The sequence below is a fragment of the Anolis carolinensis genome, chromosome 1 (assembly GCF_035594765.1).
Source record: "Anolis carolinensis isolate JA03-04 chromosome 1, rAnoCar3.1.pri, whole genome shotgun sequence".
Classification (NCBI taxonomy): domain Eukaryota; kingdom Metazoa; phylum Chordata; class Lepidosauria; order Squamata; family Dactyloidae; genus Anolis; species Anolis carolinensis.
In genome coordinates this window covers 2,746,066-2,766,765 of record NC_085841.1, presented here as the reverse complement: position 1 = coordinate 2,766,765, position 20,700 = coordinate 2,746,066, and the positions used below count along the sequence as shown (strand labels likewise).

General features: G+C 41.4%; 1 protein-coding gene across 5 annotated transcripts in view; it reads right to left on the bottom strand.

The window, feature by feature from the left end:
* Nucleotides 1-20,700, bottom strand: part of efr3b (EFR3 homolog B) — a 144,220-nt gene that overhangs the window by 47,156 nt on the left and 76,364 nt on the right. For all 5 annotated transcript variants that reach the window (XM_062969259.1, XM_062969258.1, XM_062969260.1 and 2 more), the window contains exons 4-5: nucleotides 17,513-17,663; nucleotides 7,073-7,194 (exon numbers count right to left, since the gene is read on the bottom strand). In XM_062969259.1, the coding sequence (XP_062825329.1) occupies nucleotides 7,073-7,194; nucleotides 17,513-17,663 (273 nt within the window). The remainder of the gene's footprint in view (nucleotides 1-7,072; nucleotides 7,195-17,512; nucleotides 17,664-20,700) is intronic.

Here is a 20,700-nt window from a genome sequence, read left to right as displayed (position 1 = left end):
CCTATCAAAGGCACACAGACATAACACGTCTCCATTGGGAATCTTTCCATGACAAAACAACACAGCGCCTTTAATGACATCCAAGCCACCGGTTCTAATCTCCAAAAGATAATATTGTAAAAAGTTAATAGGAACCAACCACATTGTTATTTATGGCACCAAGAGATAGTGCCCTGAAATACAGAATATCATATCCGCAGTAAGATAGGAATCCCATTTGTTTGTGCAGGGACTGTGCAGCGGTATATTTTTAGGATATTATCTTTTCTTGGAGATTAGCACCGGTTGTTTGCAAGCTGCTAAAAATGTACGATATGATCTGGCATCTATTGATGCCTTGTTTGAAGACTCCCTGTATTCTTAATAGGATTGTAATACGGTTTCGTGGCAGTTAAAGTGAAGTGACGTCAAACTGCATTCATTCAACAGCTCGGATGGACAAGTCAGGGCGAAAGACGGAAAGTGATAAGAATTTATATCCTGCTGTTTCTCTGCTAAAGGGAGACTCAAAGCAGCTAACAGTCGAAGCCATAACAATGTGTGAAATAAAAACTCGTGCTTATAAATATACTAGCTTGGGGGCCCAGTGATGCCTGGGTGATTTGAAAAGGGCCTGGTTTGATTTTGGATGTTAGGTCAAATCAATTTGGTCATATGTTACACTATTTCTTAGGAAAAAACTCAGTCTTTGCTTTTGTTTTTTATTAATGCTGCCATTACAAAATACATAAGGATGTGGGTGAACTACAATTCACTAAAATCTTGAGTCACTTCTCCTCAAACTCCCCCAATATTCACAGTTGGCCATGTTGGGTCTGTGTGCCAAGTTTGATCCACATCCATCATCTGCTGGGTTCAGTGCTCTCTGGATAAGGGTGAACTACAACTCCCAGAATCCCAGGGCAATCACCCCGAAACCGTCCCAGTATTCACAGTTGGCCATGTTGGGTCTGTGTGCCAAGTTTGGTCCAGATCAGACATTGGCTAGGATCAATATTTTCCGAATACAGGTGAACTGTAACTCCTGGATGCCAAATTCAATCACACCAAACTTCACCAGTATACAAAGTTGGCCATGTTGGGTCTGTGTGGTACGTTTGGTCTGTGTGGTACGTTTGGCTGGGTTCAGTGTTCTCTGAATAAGGGTGAAGTACAACTCCCAGGTTCCCAAGGGAATTATTTCTGAAACACCTGGCAGGATTCGCAGTTGGCCATGTTGAGTCTGTGTAGCAAGTGTGGGGTTGAGAGTGCTCTTAGATTGCAGGTGAACTACTCATCCCAGTCCCTTCAACATGGTGAATTCTCCCAAACCTCTCTCTCTCCAATATATTCAATTGCTGATCAATTTCTCTGTGCCGTAGAAAAAATGCAGGAAAGGGTTAAGGGTGAGGCAGTGGGCGGGGCCATGCAAATGAGAGAGAAAGGAATACTGGGATGTGCTTGCTGTAACCTGCAATGTCCTGAGAGGAAGTGACTGGGTGGCTCTTCAACATTGGGAACTAGAGCCTATTTGTGGGAGCCGGAGGCTGTCTGTGTGAGTGGACACCTATGCCACATACACACATACGGATTTTCACTTTTATTGTGTGTGTGTGTGTGTGTATATATATATATATATATATATATAGAGAGAGAGAGAGAGAGAGAGAAACTAGACTCTCAACCAAAACTCAAGCAAGCAGAACTCTCAAGCAACTGGCAAAAAATACAAGTTGTTTTCATATTAAGTTTGTCTTAATGTTTTTGTAATTACAGTAGAGTCTCATTTATCCAAGGACCGGGCTGTGGCGCAGGCTGGAAAGCAAGCCAGCTGCTACAAACCAACAAATCACTCTGACCAAGAGGTCATGAGTTCAAGGCCAGCCCGGTGCCTGCGTCTTGTCTCTGTTCTGTGTCATAGCATTGAATGTTTGCCTTTATGTGTGCAATGTGATCCGCCCTGAGTCCCCTTCGGGGTGAGAAAGAAGGGAGGAATATAAATGCTGTAAATAAATAAATAAATAAATAAATTGCCGGCAGAACATTGGATAAGTGAATATGTTCTATAATAAGAAGAGATTAAGGAAAAGCCTATTAAACATCAAATTAGGTTATGATTTTACAAATTAATTACCAAAACATCATGTTGTACATCAAATTTGACAGAAAAAGTAGTTCAATGCGCAGTAACGTTATGTTGTAATTACTGTATTTACGAATTTAGCACCAAAATATCACGATATATTGAAAACGTTGACTACAAAAATGGCTTGGATAATCCAGAAGCTTGGATAAGCGAGGCTTGGATAAGTGAGACTCTAGTGTACTGTATTTCAATATTAGTATCAAGTCAATGCAGAGTTTATGGCATGAGGGTATATACAGTGTTAGTTAAGCCTGTTATTAATAGTGGCTCTCGGGCAACCAGAAATGAGATATTTCTAGCATCTTCAGAGTCTACTATAATAGCTTCAATTGGGAGAAGAGTTTCTGTTTGAGGTTCCAAAGGGAATCCCAATATGTTGGGTTCGAATCCACCCCCCTTGGAGGATTTGGGCCTTTCTTTCCTAGCACCCACTTTTTTTGCACCCCTCTTTGCGAAGAGAGGCAATTATGTTTCTCAGCAGGGTAATTATGGGGTGGTGCAGGAGTGGAGGAAACAAGGGATCTCCACGGGGGGCAAGGCTGGGGTGGGAGGGACCCACAACTGGTTCCTTTTCAGCCCAGAGGGGTTTTGAGAAGCATGAATTCACCGCCCGCCTTCTCCTTCTCCGTGATCGGTAATGAATCCAACGGGGAGCCTGAGTCACCCACCCGCCTCCGTCAAAGGGAAGAGGGATCAGGAGGGAACATCACATTCTCATTTCTGGATCAAAAGGATCAAAAGGCAAAGGCAAAAGGCTCTTTGATGTTGAAGGGTTGAGGAGAAATGGAGGCCTTTTGGTTGTTTTTCAGATGAAGGAAGGAAGGAAGGAAGGAAGATGGAAGAAAGGAAGGAAGATAAAAGTGAAAGAAAATGGAAATGAAAGAAAATGGAAAGGAAGAAAGGAAGAAAGGAAGAAAGGAAGAAAGGAAGGAAGGAAGGAAGGAAGGAAGGAAGATGGCAGTGAATGAAAATGGAATGGAAGGAAGGAAGATGGGAATGAAAGAAAATGGAAAATCTCTATAGTGCCTAGATCCAGGGAAGTCCTGCTCCCCCTCTCTTCTATTCTGTCTTGGTAAAACCACACTTGGAATCACACTGTGTCCAATTCTGGGCATTACAAATGATCAAGCATCCGGAGAACAATCCCTATGAGGAGTGGCTTAAAGAACTGGGCATGTTTAGCCTGCAGAAGAGAAGGCTGAGAGAGAGACAGGATGAGGGCCAGAGATCAAGATGTGAGAGAGGGGAAGTCCTAGGGAGGGGGGAGCAGGCTTGTTTTCTGATGCCCTGGAAACTAGGATGCGATGGAGCAATTATTTATTATTATTATTACTTATCATATTCATATCCTGCCTTTCTCTACCCTGAGAGGAAGTGACTTGGTGGTTCCTCAACATTGGGAACTAGAGCCTATTTGTGGGGGCCGGAGGCTGACTATGTGAGCGGACACCTATGCCACATACACACATATGGATTTTCACTTTTATTATGTGTGTGTGTGTATCTATATATATAAAAGGGTAATGAAATTTTGGCCTAGGACAAAACAACAAAACTACACATCCCAGAAACACTAAACTTGCCAGCACAACCCCTCATCCATGCCTCTACGTTCATACAACAAAAAGAAAAGAAAAATAAAGTCCTAATTAGAAGGAGAGGAATAATTGTTTTTATCCAATTGCTGCCAGTTAGCAGGCTAAGCTCCGCCCACTTGGTCTTCTAGCAACCCACTCAGCCCAGGGGACAGGTAGAGTTAGGCCTCACTTAGGCCTCTTCCACACTGCCTATAAAATACAGATTATCTGATCTGAACTGAATTATATGGCAGTGTAGACTCAAGGCCCTTCCCCACAGCTACCCTGTTTCCCCGAAAATTAAACAGGGTCTTATATTAATTTTTGCTCCCAAAGATGCACTAGGTCTTATTTTCAGGGGATGTCTTATTTTTCCATGAAGAAGAGCTCACATTTATAACAACAAAATGAACATTTATTATATACTGTAAAGTAGTTGTCATCACAAACCAGCATAACCAGACAAACTATGAATCAATGTGTTGTCGAAGGCTTTCATGGCCGGGATCACAGGGTTGTTGTATGTCTTTCGGGCTGTGTGGCCATGTTCCAGAAGCATTCTCTCCTGACGTTTCGCCCAAACATCCACCCAAACATCCACCAGCATCCACCCAAACATCCAATTCACCATGGAAAAAGAAAAGGAAGGAAAACTGCCATTTCCAGATGTTCTGGTCATCCGCAAACCCAATCAACAATTGGGCCACACAGTTTACAGAAAACCTACACACACAGATAGATACCTTCATAAAAACTCCAACCATCACCCAAGTCAAAAAAGGAGCACAATCAAAGCCCTGACAGACCGTGCACAAAGAATCTGCGAACCTCACCTCCTCCAAGGTGAACTCAACCACCTAAACTGGGCTCTACAGGCCAATGGAGACTCCACCACAGACATCAGAAGAGCTGCAAGGCCAAGAACAAGCCATGAGAGTCAAGACAAAGATCCACCCAGAGGAAAGGTGTTCTTACCATACATCAAGGGAACTACTGACCGCATAGGGAAGCTGATGAAGAAGCACAACCTACAAACTATCTACAGACCCACGAAGAAAATCCAACAAATGCTACGGTCAGCGAAGGACAAGAGGGATCCTCTCTCTTCTGCAGGAGTCTACCGGATACCATGCAGCTGTGGACAAGTCTACATAGGGACCACCAAACGCAGCGCCCAAACAAGAGTCAAAGAACATGAAAGGCACTGCAGACTAATTCAACCAGAGAAATCAGCCATAGCAGAGCATTTGATGAACCAGCCTGGACACAGAATACTATTTGAGAACACAAAAATGCTGGACCATTCTAACAACTATCATGTCAGACTACACAGAGAAGCCATTGAAATCCACAAGCATGTGGACAACTTCAACAGAAAGGAAGAAACCATGAAAATGAACAAAATCTGGCTACCAGTATTACAAAACTCAAAAATCAGAACAGTAAATAAAAAGCAATACTCTGAAAACAGAGGGTTTCCAGACATGAATCAACCAAGGGCAGTTAACGACTCTAAACAAAGGATGCCCCAGAGGCAGGAAGAAGACAGCAGATAAGCTTTTCAATGCTAATTTAAGTGATTAACTACACAACATTCATACTGACCTCTCTCACCCTAGACTTTCCACAGATATATATTTTGCTTACTTTTCTCCATACCTCACAACCTCTGAGGATGCCTGCCATAGATGTGGGCGAAACGTCAGGAGAGAATGCTTCTGGAACATGGCCACACAGCCCGAAAGACATACAACAAAACTATGAATCCTATCAAGAATTTCTTGTTACTACCATTATTTACATGTACAACAATCTATGGTACCTCTTGCAATTTAGGTTTCACAAGGTTTCCACGCTGATTTCTCTCTATTCTAGTTTCAATGTAGTCATGAATGATGAATAATATAATATACTATAATAATAATATGATAATATAATAATAATATAATGATATACAATATATTAATGAGATAATATAATATAGGATATAATAATAACAGAAAATGATAATAATATGGTATTAATAGGATAATATAATAATGGGATATAATAACAGAATAGCATAATAATATAATAATAATAGGATAATACAATAGAATAGAATGATATAAAATATATTAATAGGATAATATAAATTGGATTATAATAATAATAACAGAATATGCTAATAATAATAAAATAATAATATGATAATATAACAGAATAATAGTATAGAATATAATGATATAAAATATATTAATAGGGTAATATAAAATGGAATTTAATAATAACAGAATAATAATATAATATGTAAATATAATAGAATAATAATAGAATAATAATATAATGATATAATAATAATAATAGAAAAATATAATATAATGATTTAAAATATATTAATAGGATAATATAATAATGGGATATAATAATAGTAACAGAATATGATGATAATAATATGGCAATAGAATAATAGTATAAAATAATCAGTTTCATGGCATAGGATAGGAAGATGAGAGGAGAATCCCAATGCGTCCTGTACCTTTAAGGAGCAAAAGCAGCAGGACGAAAGCCCTCTTCCTTCCCTCCCTCCCTCCCACCCTCCCTTGCCCGGGCTCCAGGAGCCAATCAGAAGCCTCTGGGAAGAAGAGAGCATGGCCAGGACGGAGAAGGAAGAAACGGCAGCGCAGGCAGCAGCCACAGAAGGTTTTCAAGCCTCGGCTGGGCGAGGGAGGGAGGGAGGCACAGAAAGCAAGCCATTTCCCTCCCTCCCTCCCTCCCTCCCTCCGGTGTGTGTATGAGGAGTGCTGCTTCTGCCCTGCAGCCATGCTTCCCAATGGAACTCTGCTGCAGCCTTAGTTGCTAGGTCTTACTTTCAGGGGAGGCCTTATATTTGGCAATCCCCCCAAACCCCTGCTAGGTCTTATTCTTTGGGGAGGTCTTATTTTCGGGGAAACACGGTATATAACCCATTTATAATCTTATATTCTCTGCTTTGAACTGGATTATCTTGACTCCACACTGCCATATAATCCACTTCAGTGTGCATTTTATACAGCTGTGTAGAAGGGGCCTCATACTTCACCACAGCAACGCGTGGCTGGGCACAGCTAGTTCTTTACAAATCCTCTAAAAGGCCAGAGGGAGCTTTTTGGTCCAAATTTGCCCGAAAAGAGATTCCGTCTAAACATTAGGAAGAACTTCCTGGAAGTCAGAGCTATTAGACAGTGAAAGATGCTGCTGCCCGGAAGCCCAGTAGAGTATTTAAAAAGCAGGTGCTGGATGGCCATCTGTAGGGAGAGCTTTGATGGTGTCTTCCTGCCTGGCAGAAGGGGGTTGGACTGGAAGGCCTTTAGGGTTCCCTTCCAATGTTATGGTTCTGCGACCCACTCACTTTGTGCGGATGTCCAGGTCTTCGTAGCTCGAGTGGCACATTTCGCTGAAGCGGGAGACGAAGAAATCGTAGCTGCGGTGGTACGAAGGGGTGTCCTCCTCGATGTTGGCAAACTTCACAAACTGCAAAAAAAAAAAACAGGGAAGACAAGGAAAAAGAATAGGGCAGAAAAAGGTGAAAATTTTGCAAACAGATTAAAATAAGTCAGTCCCCAATATCCACACATTCAGCATCAGTGGGTCCCATCTCACACCGCTGGAAAGATGCCACAGTTTTCATGTTGAGACTTCAGTGAGACACGTTCAGTCTTTATTTTAACTTAATGCAATTGCAGTAGAGTCTCACTTATCCAACATAAACGGGCTGGCAGAACATTGGATAAGCGAATATGTTGGATAAGAAAAAAGCCTATTAAACATCAAATTACATTATGATTTTACAACAAATTGACAGAAAAGGCAGTTCAATACACAGTAATGTTATGTAGTAATTACTGTATTTACGAATTTAGCACCAAAACATTGCAAAATTTACTACAAAAACATTGACTACTAAAAGGCAGACTATAATAATAATAATAATAATAATAATAATAATAATAATAATAATAATAATAACTTTATTTATACCCTGCCATATAGACTGCCTTGGATAATACAGAACCTTGGATAAGTGAAGCTTAGATAAGTGAGACTGTACTGTATGTACATATATGCAAATACACACACACTCTTTGCACCAAGATTGCAACATCCACAGCTTAGAAATATGGCAATTTCCGCCCAAAATGCAAACTTTTAAATAATGGATACTGTTATATTATGCTATTGTATAAAAGGACTTGAGCATCTCTTAATTTTGGTATCCACAGATATTGAGATGCCATTGTATACATTCTAGGTTGCATCTACACTGTGGAATTAACGCAGTTTGACACCACTTGAACTACTCTTTCTCAATGTTATGATATCCTAGGATCTGTAGTTTGGTGAAGCTCCAGCACTCTTTGGCAGAAAAGGCTAAATACCTTGAAAAACTACAATTTCCATAGAGACCCATGGAAGTTAAAGTGGTGTCAATCAAACTGCATTAATTTTACATATAGAAGCAGGTGTAGAGGAAGATCTAGCTTTTAATTTCAGCTTATATAATCATGCATTAAGGAAATATATACACACATACACACACACACACACATACTGTGTGTGTGTGTGTGTATATATATATATATACAGTAGAGTCTCACTTATCCAACACTCGCTTATCCAATGTTCTGGATTATCCAACACATTTTTGTAGTCAATGTTTTCAATATATCATGATATTTTGGTGCTAAATTCATAAACTACTACATAGCATTACTGCGTATTGAACTACTTTTTCTACCAAATTTGTTGTCTAACATGATGTTTTGGTGCTTCATTTGTAAAAACATAACCTAATTTGATGTTTAATATGCTTTTACTTAATGCCTCCTTATTATCCAACATATTCGCTTATCCAACATTCTGCCGGCCCATTTATGTTGGATAAGTGAGACTCTACTGTATATATTAAAATAGTATATAACATTGTATATGTCTATATAACACAATCTGCAGAGATTTTTCTTGCAAAAGAAAGGACGGAAAGGAAACAATGTATTCAATGATTTTAAAAGCTGACAGCCTAATAACCTATCATTTCCACTAATATAATTTTATTTCATTACATATATTTCTGACTTTTCTGCAGCCCAAGGTTGAAAGGAGTTTGCAACCTGGATTAAAATAGCTCATTGGGTTAATACAAAAGCTTTGTTTCATTATTAAGGAAATAGTCTTCAGGTACTTTAAATGCCAATCATCAAAAGTGTTGGATCTAATCATATCAAAGAATATTTTCTTAAGAATACAATAAAACCAAACACCTTGCAATGAAACCAATTATTTATTATAACTTATATCCTCCCTTTCCCGCCCTGGAGTGAATTAAATGCATGAATTTAAATGAAAATCAGTCATTTATGGCACTGAAGAATGGTTTTAAGAAGCAAGGATATTAAAATTACAAACCGACTATTGCAAAGGATTTAGGTTCTTATTATCCTAAGGTTGAATCAGAAATGTCCTTTCTTGCAATAGGAATTCATTGGCCTGGATTGGCAAGGAAATGCAATGCTACACTTTCTACGTTTTAGTCCATTTCGAGATATTAAAATAATTTGAGCATCTCTGCACCAAATCTCAAATGCTCCAAAATCCAATAGTGTCCGCTTTTATGACAGAGGCGACTTTGCATTCAGTTGGTTCAATGTACTAGAAATTGGTTCCATGCGCAAAGTCATGTTAGCTGGCCCTGATTGTTTCCTGTTTGGAATTCCCCTGTCTTCTGAGTGTTGTTCTTTAGTTACTGTCCTGATTTTAGAGTTTTGTTTACAGGACAGTAAATAAAGAACCACACTCAGAAAACAGGGGAATTCCAAACAGGAAACAATCAGGGCCAGCTAACACCTTCCAGGCAGGAAGCAGCCACGCTTTGAAGCTGCAAGGCTATTCAATGCTAATAAAGTTGGTCAATTGCAACATTCACACTTGCCTCAAACAGACAAGAATTCTTTCTCCCACCTTGGACATTATTCCACAGGTATATAAACCCCACTTGCCTCGTTTTCAACAGACCTCACAACCTCTGAGGATCCCTGCCATAGATGTGGGTGAAACATCGGGAGAGAATGCTTCTGGAACATGGTCATACGGACTGCAAAACTCACAGCAACCCAGTGATACCGGCCATGAAAGCTTTTAACAACACATCATCATAATCATCATCATCATCATCATCATCATCATCATCATCATCATCATTATTATTATTATTATTATTATTATTATTATTATTATTATTATTATTAAATTGTGCTCCGCTTTTTTCTCTGGATTGAGACCTAAGCATCATGATGCTTTGTGTGTTGGGCAGTCAAATTGTGTTGTTGTTGGGTTGTTGTATGTTTTCCGGGCTGTATGGCCATGTTCCAGAAGTATTCTCTCCTGATGTTTTGCCCACATCTATGGCAGGCATCCTCAGAGGTTGTGAGATATATGGAGAAACTAAGCAAGGAAGGTTTATATATCTGTGGAAAGTCCAGGGTGAGAGAAGAACCTTTGTCATTTGGAGGCCAGTGTGAATGTTGTAGTTAATCACCTCAATTAGCATTCTACAACATAACTACAAGTTATGTAGTTTGAGCATTCTTTAGAGTTTCCCTTTTTTGGTATGGGGATGTAAATTGATTTTTTTCCAATCTGATGGCCAATCTTGTGTTTTCCATATTTGCTGGCATATGGCATGCATCACCTTGACAGCATCACCTTCCAAGATTTTAAACTGGGATCCCATCGTCTCCTGTTGCCTTGTTGTTAGCAATGCTTCTTAAGGCCCATTCAACCTCACTCCTCAGGATGTCTGGTTCTAATTCACTCACCACACCATCAAAGCTATCCTCTATATTTTTATCCCTCCTATACAGATCATCTGTATATTCTCGCCACCTTTTCTTGATCACTTCAGCTTCTGTTAGGTCTTTGCCATCTTTGTTTTTGATCATGCCCATTTTTGCCTGAAATTTGCCTCTGATGTTTCTGATTTTCTGGAAGAGGTCTCTTGTCCTTCCTATTCTGTTGTCTTCTTCCACTTCCATGCATTGCTTGTTCAAAAATAGTTCCTTGTCTCTCCTGGCTAGCCTCTGGAATTGTGCATTCAATTGGGTGTATCTCTCCCTACCGCTGTTTCCTTGCGCCTTCCTTCTTTCTTGGGCAACTTCCAGTGTCTCAACAGACAGCCATTTTGCCTTCTTGGTTTTCTTTTTCTTTGAGATGTACTTTGTTGCTGCCTCCTGAACAATGTTGTGGAGTTCTGTCCATAGTTCTTCTGGGACTCTATTTATTAAATCTAGTCCCTGAAATCTATTCTTCACTTCCACTGCATATTCACTGGGAATACAGTAGAGTCTCACTTATCCAACACTCGCTTATCCAACATTCTGGATTATCCAACGCATTTTTGTAGTCAATGTTTTCAATATATTGTGATATTTTGGTGCTAAATTCGTAAATACAGTAATTACTTTGTAGCATTCCTGCATATTGAACTACTTTTTGTGTCAAATTTGTTGTAAAACATGATGTTTTGGTGCTTAATTTGTAAAATCATAACCTAATTTGATGTTTAATAGGCTTCTCCTTAATCTCTCATTATCCAACATATTCACTTATCTAACGTTCTGCCGGCCCGTTTATGTTGGATAAGTGAGACTCTACTGTATTTGTGAGATCATATCTAATTGGTCTGTGTATTTTCCCCATTCTCTTTAGTCTGATTCTAAATTTTGTAATAAGAAGTTCGTGATCTGAACTACAGTCAGCTCCAGGTCTTGTTTTCACCGACTGGATGGATGTCCAACCACCTTTGGCTGCAAACGATGTAGTCATTCTGATTTCAGTGTTGACCATCTGGTGAAGTCCAGATGGTCAACACCGAAATCAGATTGACTACATCCTTTGCATGAAAAACATATTGAAAACATTGACTACAAAAATGCCTTGGATAATCCAGAACCTTGGATAAGCGAGTCTTGGGTAAGTGAGATTCTACTGTAAAGTGTGCCCCACTTTTCTATCTGAATCAAGACCCAAAGTAGCTCTATTGTAGCATCATGTTTTGAGCACTCAAGTTGTTGTTGTTGTTGTTGTTAAATTGTGCCCCACTTTTCTCTCTGAATCAAGACCCAAAGTGGCTCTATTGTAGCATCATGATGTTTTGAGCACTCATAGAATCATAGAATCATAGAATAGTAGAGTTGGAAGAGACCACATGGGCCATCCAGTCCAACCCCCTGTTAAGAAGCAGGAAATCGCATTCAAAGCACCCCCGACAGATGGCCATCCAGCCTCTGCTTAAAAGCCTCCAAAGAAGGAGCCTCCACCACGGCCCCGGGGAGAGAGTTCCACTGTCGAACAGCTCTCACAGTGAGGAAGTTCTTCCTGATGTTCAGGTGGAATCTCCTTTCCTGTAGTTTGAAGCCATTGTTCCGTGTCCTAGTCTGCAGGGCAGCAGAAAACAATCTTGCTCCCTCCTCCCTTTGACTTCCCCTCACGTATTTGTACATGGCTATCATGTCTCCTCTCAGCCTTCTCTTCTGCAGGCTAAACATGCCCAGCTCTTTAAGCCGCTCCTCATAGGGCTTGTTCTCCAGACCCTTAATCATTTTAGTCGCCCTCCTCTGGACGCTTTCCAGCTTGTCAACATCTCCCTTCAACTGTGGTGCCCAAAATTGGACACAGTGTGATTCCAGGTGTGGTCTGACCAAGGCAGAATAGAATAAGGGGGAGCATAACTTCCCTGGATCTAGACGCTATTCCCCTATTGATGCAGGCCAGAATCCCGTTGGCTTTCTTAGCTGCTGCATCACATTGTTGGCTCATGTTTAACTTGTTCCCCACGAGGACTCCAAGGTCTTTTTCGCACACACTGCTGTCAAGCCAGGCGTCCCCCATTCTGTATCTTTGATTTCCATTTTTTCTGCCAAAGTGAAGTATCTTGCATTTGTCCCTGTTGAACTTCATTTTGTTAGTTTTGGCCCATCTCTCTAGTCTGTCAAGATCGTTTTGAATTCTGCTCCTGTCTTCTGGAGTGTTAGCTATCCCTCCCAGTTTTGTGTCGTCTGCAAACTTGATGATCGTGCCTTCTCACCCTTCGTCTAAGTCGTTAATAAAGATGTTGAACAGAACCGGGCCCAGGACGGAGCCCTGCGGCACTCCACTTGTCACTTCTTTCCATGATGAAGACGACGCATTGGTGAGCACCCTTTGGGTTCGTTCGCTTAGCCAATTACAGATCCACCTAACCGTAGTTTTGTCTAGCCCACATTTTACTAGTTTGTTTGCCAGAAGGTCGTGGGGGACTTTGTCGAAGGCCTTACTGAAATCCAGGTACGCTACATCCACAGCATTCCCTGTATCGACCCAACTCGTAACTCTATCGAAAAAAGAGATCAGATTAGTCTGGCATGACTTGTTTTTGGTAAATCCGTGTTGACTATTAGCAATGACCGCATTTGTTTCTAAGTGTTCGCAGACCACTTCCTTAATGATCTTTTCCAGAATTTTGCCTGGTATTGATGTGAGGCTGACCGGACGGTAATTGTTTGGGTCGTTCTTTTTTCCCTTCTTGAAGATAGGGACCACATTCGCCCTCCTCCAATCTGCTGGGACTTCTCCCGTTCTCCAAGAACTCTCGAAGATAATTGCCAGTGGTTCTGAAATAACTTCCGCTAGTTCCTTCAGTACTCTTGGGTGTAGCTGATCTGGCCCTGGGGACTTGAATTCGTTTAGAGTGGCCAGGTGTTCCTGGACAACTTGTTTCCCTATTTGGGGTTGGATTTCCCCCAATCCTTCGTCCATTCCATGTTGCTGAGGTTGAAGATGGCTTTCTTTTTCTGAGAAGACCGAGGCAAAGAAGGCATTAAGCAGTTCTGCCTTTTCCCTGTCCCCTGTCGCCATCACCCCATCTTCTCCTTGCAATGGCCCTATCGCCTCCTTTTTCTTCCTTTTTCTACCAACGTAAGCAAAAAAGCCTTTTTTGTTGTTTTTTATGTCCCTGGCAAGCCTGAGCTCATTTTGCACTTTAGCCTTGCGAACCTTTTCCCTACAGGTGTTGGCTATACGTTTGAATTCTTCTTTGGTGACTTCTCCCCTTTTCCACTTCTTGTGCATGTCACTTTTGAGCTTTAGCTCAGTTAGAAGTTCTTTGGACATCCATTCTGGCTTCTTTGCACTTGTCTTATTTTTCTTCTTTGTTGGCACTGTTTGCATTTGCGCCTTGAGTATTTCACTTTTGAAAAACTCCCATCCATCCTTAACTCCCTTGTTTTTTAATATCGGCGTCCATGGAATGCCGCTCAGTAATTCCTTCATTTTTTGGAAGTCAGCTCTCTTAAAGTCCAGAATGCGTGTTTGACTTGTCTTAGTTTCAGCATTCCTTTGTATTGCAAACTGCAGGAGCACATGGTCACTTGCCCCTAAGGATCCAACCACTTCAACTGTATTGATCAGGTCTTCCACATTTGTTAAGATTAGATCAAGAGTTGCTGATCCCCTTGTTGCCTCTTCTACCTTCTGGACCATAAAATTATCTGCAAGACAAGTGAGGAATTTGTTGGACTTTGTACTCTTGGCTGAGTTTGTTTTCCAGCAGATATCGGGATAATTGAAATCGCCCATGACTACTATATCTCTTCTTTGTGCCTGTTTGGTCAGCTGTTGACAGAAGGCTTCATCAAGTCCTTCATCCTGACTTGGAGGTCTGTAGTAGACACCCACGACAAGATCTTTTTGAGTCCCGGTTCCCTTGATTCTTATCCAGATGCTTTCAAGCTGGTTTCCCGGATTACAGTCTTGCATTTCTTCTGCAACGTAACTGTTTTTGACATATAAAGCTACTCCCCCTCCTCTCCCCTTTGTTCTATTTCTGTGAAAGAGATTATAGCCCTCAATGGTTAAATTCCAGTGATGGGAGTCATCCCACCAGGTTTCAGTGATGCCTATGACATTGTATGTGTGGTGCTGTGCTAGGAGTTGGAGTTCGTCTTGCTTATTTCCCATGCTCTGAGCATTAGTGTAAAGACATGTAAGCCCCTGTGACCTCCCCTCGAACTGTTTATTTGGGATTATTGTGCTCTCTGTACTTGGTCCTTGCTGTGTTTGTGCAGCCCTCCGTTTAGCCTTTCGGCGGTTCCCTGTGCTCGTGGGTAATATAGTGTTCGCCAGGCTGTTGTTCCCCTCCCCCAGTGGATCTAGTTTAAAGTGCGCCTGATGAAGTTTGTGAGTCTGTGTGCAAAAAGATGTTTTCCTACTTGTGTGAGATGCACCCCATCGCTTGCCAGTAGTCCATCCTCTTGGAAGAGTAGACCATGGTCAAGGAAGCCAAAATGCTCCTCTTGACACCATTTTCTGAGCCAGTTATTGACCTGTACTATTTTTCCGGCCCTTGTAGAGCCGTGTCCTACAACAGGGAGGAGGGATGAAAAGATCACATGTACATTATACAGTTTTAGCTTTATTCCCAGAGCTCGAAAATCATTTGTGATCTTTTGAAAAGTATGCCTAGCGGTGTCATTGGTACCTACATGAATCAACATAAGGTGGGGAGGGTGATGGGGCTTTAGGAGCCTGCTGAGCCTCTGAGTGATATGCTGTATTTTTGCCCCCGGGAGGCAGCATGTTTCTCGAGTTGCTGTTGTTGTTGTTGTTAATATTATTTAATTATGCCCCCCCTTTTCTCTCTGGATTGAGACCCAAAGCGGCTATATGATGTTTTGAGTGCTGGGCCAAGGCTTTTGTGGCCCAGGATTCGAATCCCTCCATAGAAACCCACTGTGCAAATGTCACACTATCTCAGACTCAGAAAAAGGCAAGTACAAGCCTTCTCAGAATAAACCCTGCCCAAAAAGAATCACATTAGCAGAGTCAACTTGAAGACATAATACTGGCAATGCATCATTTATTTATACAGCCTTCTCCAGGCTGAAAAATTGCCAAACACTTTGCAGGCTAAATATTATCTATTCTGTTCTATAACAGTTGAATTCAGCCTGATTTTTAATCTATCTTATGCATATAACATAAATTATGCCCTCCATCCATTTCAGTTCCTCCTGCTATAAGGGCCGAGGGTTGGCATAAGCTACAATCCAGCGCATGGGTTTTTACTAATGCCTTGCAGCTTTTAATGCGACTCATGGCAGCTTGAGGCAAGTTACTTTTTCCAGTGGGTTTTGGCCTGGCGCCAGTCACCTAAGGACAAACACATTTTCATTGCCCCAAATCTGTTTGCAAATGCAAGAGATTTCAAGGAGGAAACTGGACCAAGATATATTTAGGATCACAAACTTGGAGGGAACCCCAAAGGCCATCTAGTCCAACCTCTGGTGTATGTGAGAATCACCAGAAGTTACTATAGCCTCCTTTTTGTTGTAGTTTTGCAAAGTCTTCAGTCTTCTCAAAGAGGGATGGTGACTCCCCAAACCACAGCTCTCAAGATCCCACAACATTAAGCTAGGTCAGTTAAAGTGGTGTCAAACTGCATTTATTCTACAGTGTAGATGCCTCCTGAGCTCAATTTGATGCCCATACATCACATAGTCCTAGACACTTGGGAAGTGTCCGATGTGTGATCCAATACAACAGCCAGTAGAGTGTCTGCTGCAGACTCATCTTGTTGTGTTTCTTCTTCTTCTTCTTCTTCTTCTTATTATTATTATTATTATTATTATTATTATTATTATTATTCGTGGCTCTGGCTCACAAATGGGACACTGAAGAAGGAGACAGAAGGTCTGATTCTTGCAGCCCAGGCACAAGCCATCAGAACAAAGGCAATTCAGGCCAAGATCGAAAAATCAGCTGTTGACCCAAAATGCAGACTGTGCAAGGAAACCGACGAAACCATGGATCATATCCTCAGCTGCTGTAAGAAAATCGCACAGACAGACTACAAACAGAGACACAACTATGTGGCTCAAATGATCCATTGGAACTTATGCCTCAAGTACCACCTCCCTGCAGTAAAGAACTGGTGGGATCACAAACCAGCAGAGATAATGGAAAATGAACACCCAAAAATACTGTGGGACTTCCGGATCCAGACTGACAAAGTTCTGGAACACAACACACCAGACATCACAGTTGTGGAAAAGAAAAAGGTTTGAAACATTGATGTTGCCATCCCAGGTGACAGTCGCATTGACGAAAAACAACAGGAAAAACTCAGCCGCTCTCAGGACCTCAAGATTGAACTGCAAAGACTCTGGCAGAAACCAGTGCAGGTGGTCCCGGTGGTGATCGGCACACTGGGTGCCGTGCCAAAAGATCTCAGCCGGCATTTGGAAACTATAGACATTGACAAAATTACGATCTGCCAACTGCAAAAGGCCACCCGACTGGGATTTGCACGCATCATCCGAAAATACATCACACAGTCCTAGACACTTGGGAAGTGTTCGACTTGTGATTTTGTGAAACGAAATCCAGCATATCTATCTTGTTTGCTGTGTCATAATAAAATAATAATAATAATAACAATAATAATAATAATAATAATAATAATTACGTCATACAGTCCTAAACACTTGGGAAATGTTTGATTTGTTATTTTGTGATATAAAATCCAGCATATAGATCTCGTTTGCTGTGCCATACAACGTCGTTGTGTCAATAATAATAATAATAATAATAATAATAATAATAATAATAATAATAGAAATAAAGCATGGAAAGTGACTTGCCCAAGGTCACCCTGTCTCAGCCCAGCTGAGTAAGGGCTCAAACCCTCTCTTGCTATAACTGGGAGAAAGGTGGGCTATAATTGATTAACTGATCAATCTATTGATTGACTGGCACTCACCGAGTTGGTGCCGAGGATTTGCAGGTCGGGCTTCTCCGACTCCAGGAGCTTGGCCACCATTTTCAAGAAGCTCTCCACAAAGAGGTTGATGCTCTGGCAATGGCAAGCCATCAGCAGCTGGTCCAAGGCTTCCATAGCGATGCAGACATAGCTGGAGGAGGAGATGAGAAGAAGCTGAGAGCTGGAAGGGACCCCCAGAGCCCATCTAGTCCAGCCACCGTCCTGGAAGGAAGGAAGACACAACCCAAGTCCTCCAGAGAAGGAGGTTCCACCAGACTCTAAGGCAGTCTATATTCTACTCAGTTGAAAGGGTCCCCCAAAGGCTATCCAGTCCAACCCACTTCAGGAAGAAACAATCCAAGCCCTCCCAACAGATGGCCATCCAGCCTCTCTTGAAAAACCTTCACTCTACAGACTCTAAGGCAGTAGTTCCCAACCTTTTTTTTAACCAGTAACCACTTTGACCAGGGTCCACTCTCCAACATTAGTACCCAAAGGGTTACAAATCAATTTTGGTCAACTTTATATTCGGGTTGGTTATTTGGGGTGCTGATTCAGAAATTTGCATTGGATAGACCACATCAGCTCTATGTTGGGGGTTGTAGATGTAAATACAGTAAAGTCTCACTTATCCAACGTAAACGGGCCAGCAGAACGTTGGATAAGCGAATATGTTGGATAATAAGGAGACATTAAGGAAAAGCCTATTAAACATCAAATTAGGTTATGATTTTACAAATTAAGCACCAAAACATTACGTTATACAACAAATTTGACGGAAAAAGTAGTTCAATACACAGTAATGCTATGTAGTAATTACTGTAGTTACAAATTTAGCACCAAAATATCACAATATATTGAAAACATTGACTACAAAAATGCGTTGGATAATCCAGAACGTTGGATAAGTGAGACTCTATTGTAAATAGAAGTTTTACCACTGGAAATTAAAGGAAAGGAGATTCAACCTGAACATTAGGAAGAACTTCCTCACTGTGAGAAGGGCTGTTCAGCTGTGGAACTCTCTGCCCCGGACTGTGGTGGAGGCTCCTTCTTTGGAGGCTTTTAAGGAGAGGCTGGATGGTCATCTGTCGGGGGTGCTTTGAATGCGATTTCTTGCTTCTTGGCACGGGGTTGGACTGGATGGCCCATTAAGTCTTTCAACTCTGTTATTCTATGATTCTATGGTTCTATGGTTCTGCACCTAAATTTACCCTGCAGTGTAATAACGTGCCACTCAGGTATGTGTAACAAGTAACAGTAACTTTACTTAACTTCAAGAAATTAAACAGAGCAGCAATATATACAGTAGTCTCTCTGATTTCTCACATAGAGGGAATAAACAGTCCTTTTAAACAGTCTTTAAATAGGCCTCAGTGCCTCAGAAATGACCAGGCTTTTAAGACTTCCTGGCTGTTTTCAGTCAGCACTCTCTTCACTCTCCAAGGTAGAATGCCTGCTCAAACTGTTTCCCTCAGCAGAAAGCCAGAGACAGGAGCCAATCAATGTGTTGTCGAAGGCTTTCATGGCCGGGATCACAGGGTTGTTGTATGTTTTCCGGACTGTATGACCATGTTCCAGAAGTATTCGCTCCTGACTTTTCGGCCACATCCTAAAACCCCTGAGGATGCCTGCCATAGATGTGGGCGAAACGTCAGGAGAGAAAAAACTTCTGGAACATGGCCAGACAGCCTGGAAAATGTACAACAACCCAGTAGCCAATCACATTGCTGGCTCCTGGCATGCTTAGCCAATCAGCTGCTGACACGTCTTTCCAGTTAATCCATTACATCATGGTGCCCTTTACAAGTCCCCACGCTCTAGTTTCTGATACAGAACATCCAGTAGTCGCTATCTGCTCGCCCATAGAAAACCATATTTCATCATCTAGAGCTGATGTGGTCTATCCAGTGCAATTTTCTGAATCAGAACCCCAAATAACCCAAGAAACAGGCCGAAAAACGAAGACACCAAGAAAAAAATGCTTTTGGTTGGGCTGTATTATTATCCATAGTAGTAACGTTGAGGACCATATTTTAGTTCTTTCGGACCACTGGTTGGGAACCACTGCTCCAAGGCAATTGATATTCCTACTCCACTAAGTTGGAAGGGACCCCCAGAGACCATCCAGTCCAACCATCTCCTGCTATACTGAAAGACACAATCCAAACCCTCCTGACAGATGGCCATCCAGCCTCTCTTGAAAAATGTCCAAAGGAGGAGGCTCCGCCAGACTTTTCCTCGACTCAGCTTTTGTCCTCTTTGTGACTCACTACCCCAAAGCCTCCTCAATATTTGCAAAGTTCTCCTTTCCTTGTTGATTTTTAAAATACCAGCTCAAAACTTTTAGTATTTCAAAACTCGGAGAATTCTAGTTTCATCTTTTTCTGCTCAATGTGGATGCTCAAAATAATAATAATAATAATAGAAAAGAAAGCATGGAAAGCAAGAGAAGAAGAAAAACTCCCCAGAGGGAAAGAAAAGCAAACAAGTTGGCTTTGGCTTCCGTTTAATAAAGACCCAAGAGACCCAGGTTCTGTTTCCCATTGACGTCAATGGGAGCCATAGGGCATTCGGGGCTTCTTTGGGATTTAAAGTGAACCAAGAGGCAAAGCTAAGGGTGCATCTACACTGCAGTTTGTTGATTAATGCAGTTTGACACCACTTTAACTGCCATGGCTCAGTGCTATGGAACAATGGGAGCTGTAGTTTCACCTTCTCTGACAAATAAGGCTGGTGCTTCACAAAACTATAACTCCCATATTTCCATATCCCTGAGCCATGGCAGTTGAAAAACAGTTCAGTTAAACTACAACTCTCAGGTCCTTGCAGCAATCAAAATGGGATCAAGTTGCACCATTTCTACATCTCACGTCCCCCTGAAAACTACAAATCCCAGGAATTTAAATGGGGTGCCAAACTGTATTATTTCTACACTGCGGTTGCACCCTCACCCCACAAACTACAAATCACAGCATTGTACGGAAGATAACCACTAGGAGGGTATCAAAGTGGGATTAATAGTGCAGTGTGGATCCACCCAGAATGGATTTAAGGGGAGCTTCCAAAATAGGAAGGTGAAAAATAGATCCAAGCAACAGTCGGAGATTTAAATATATATATATTGCACCTTGCTGGGAAAAAACTCATTAAAAGTCCTTTGAACACAGAAAGCCTGACATGGCTTT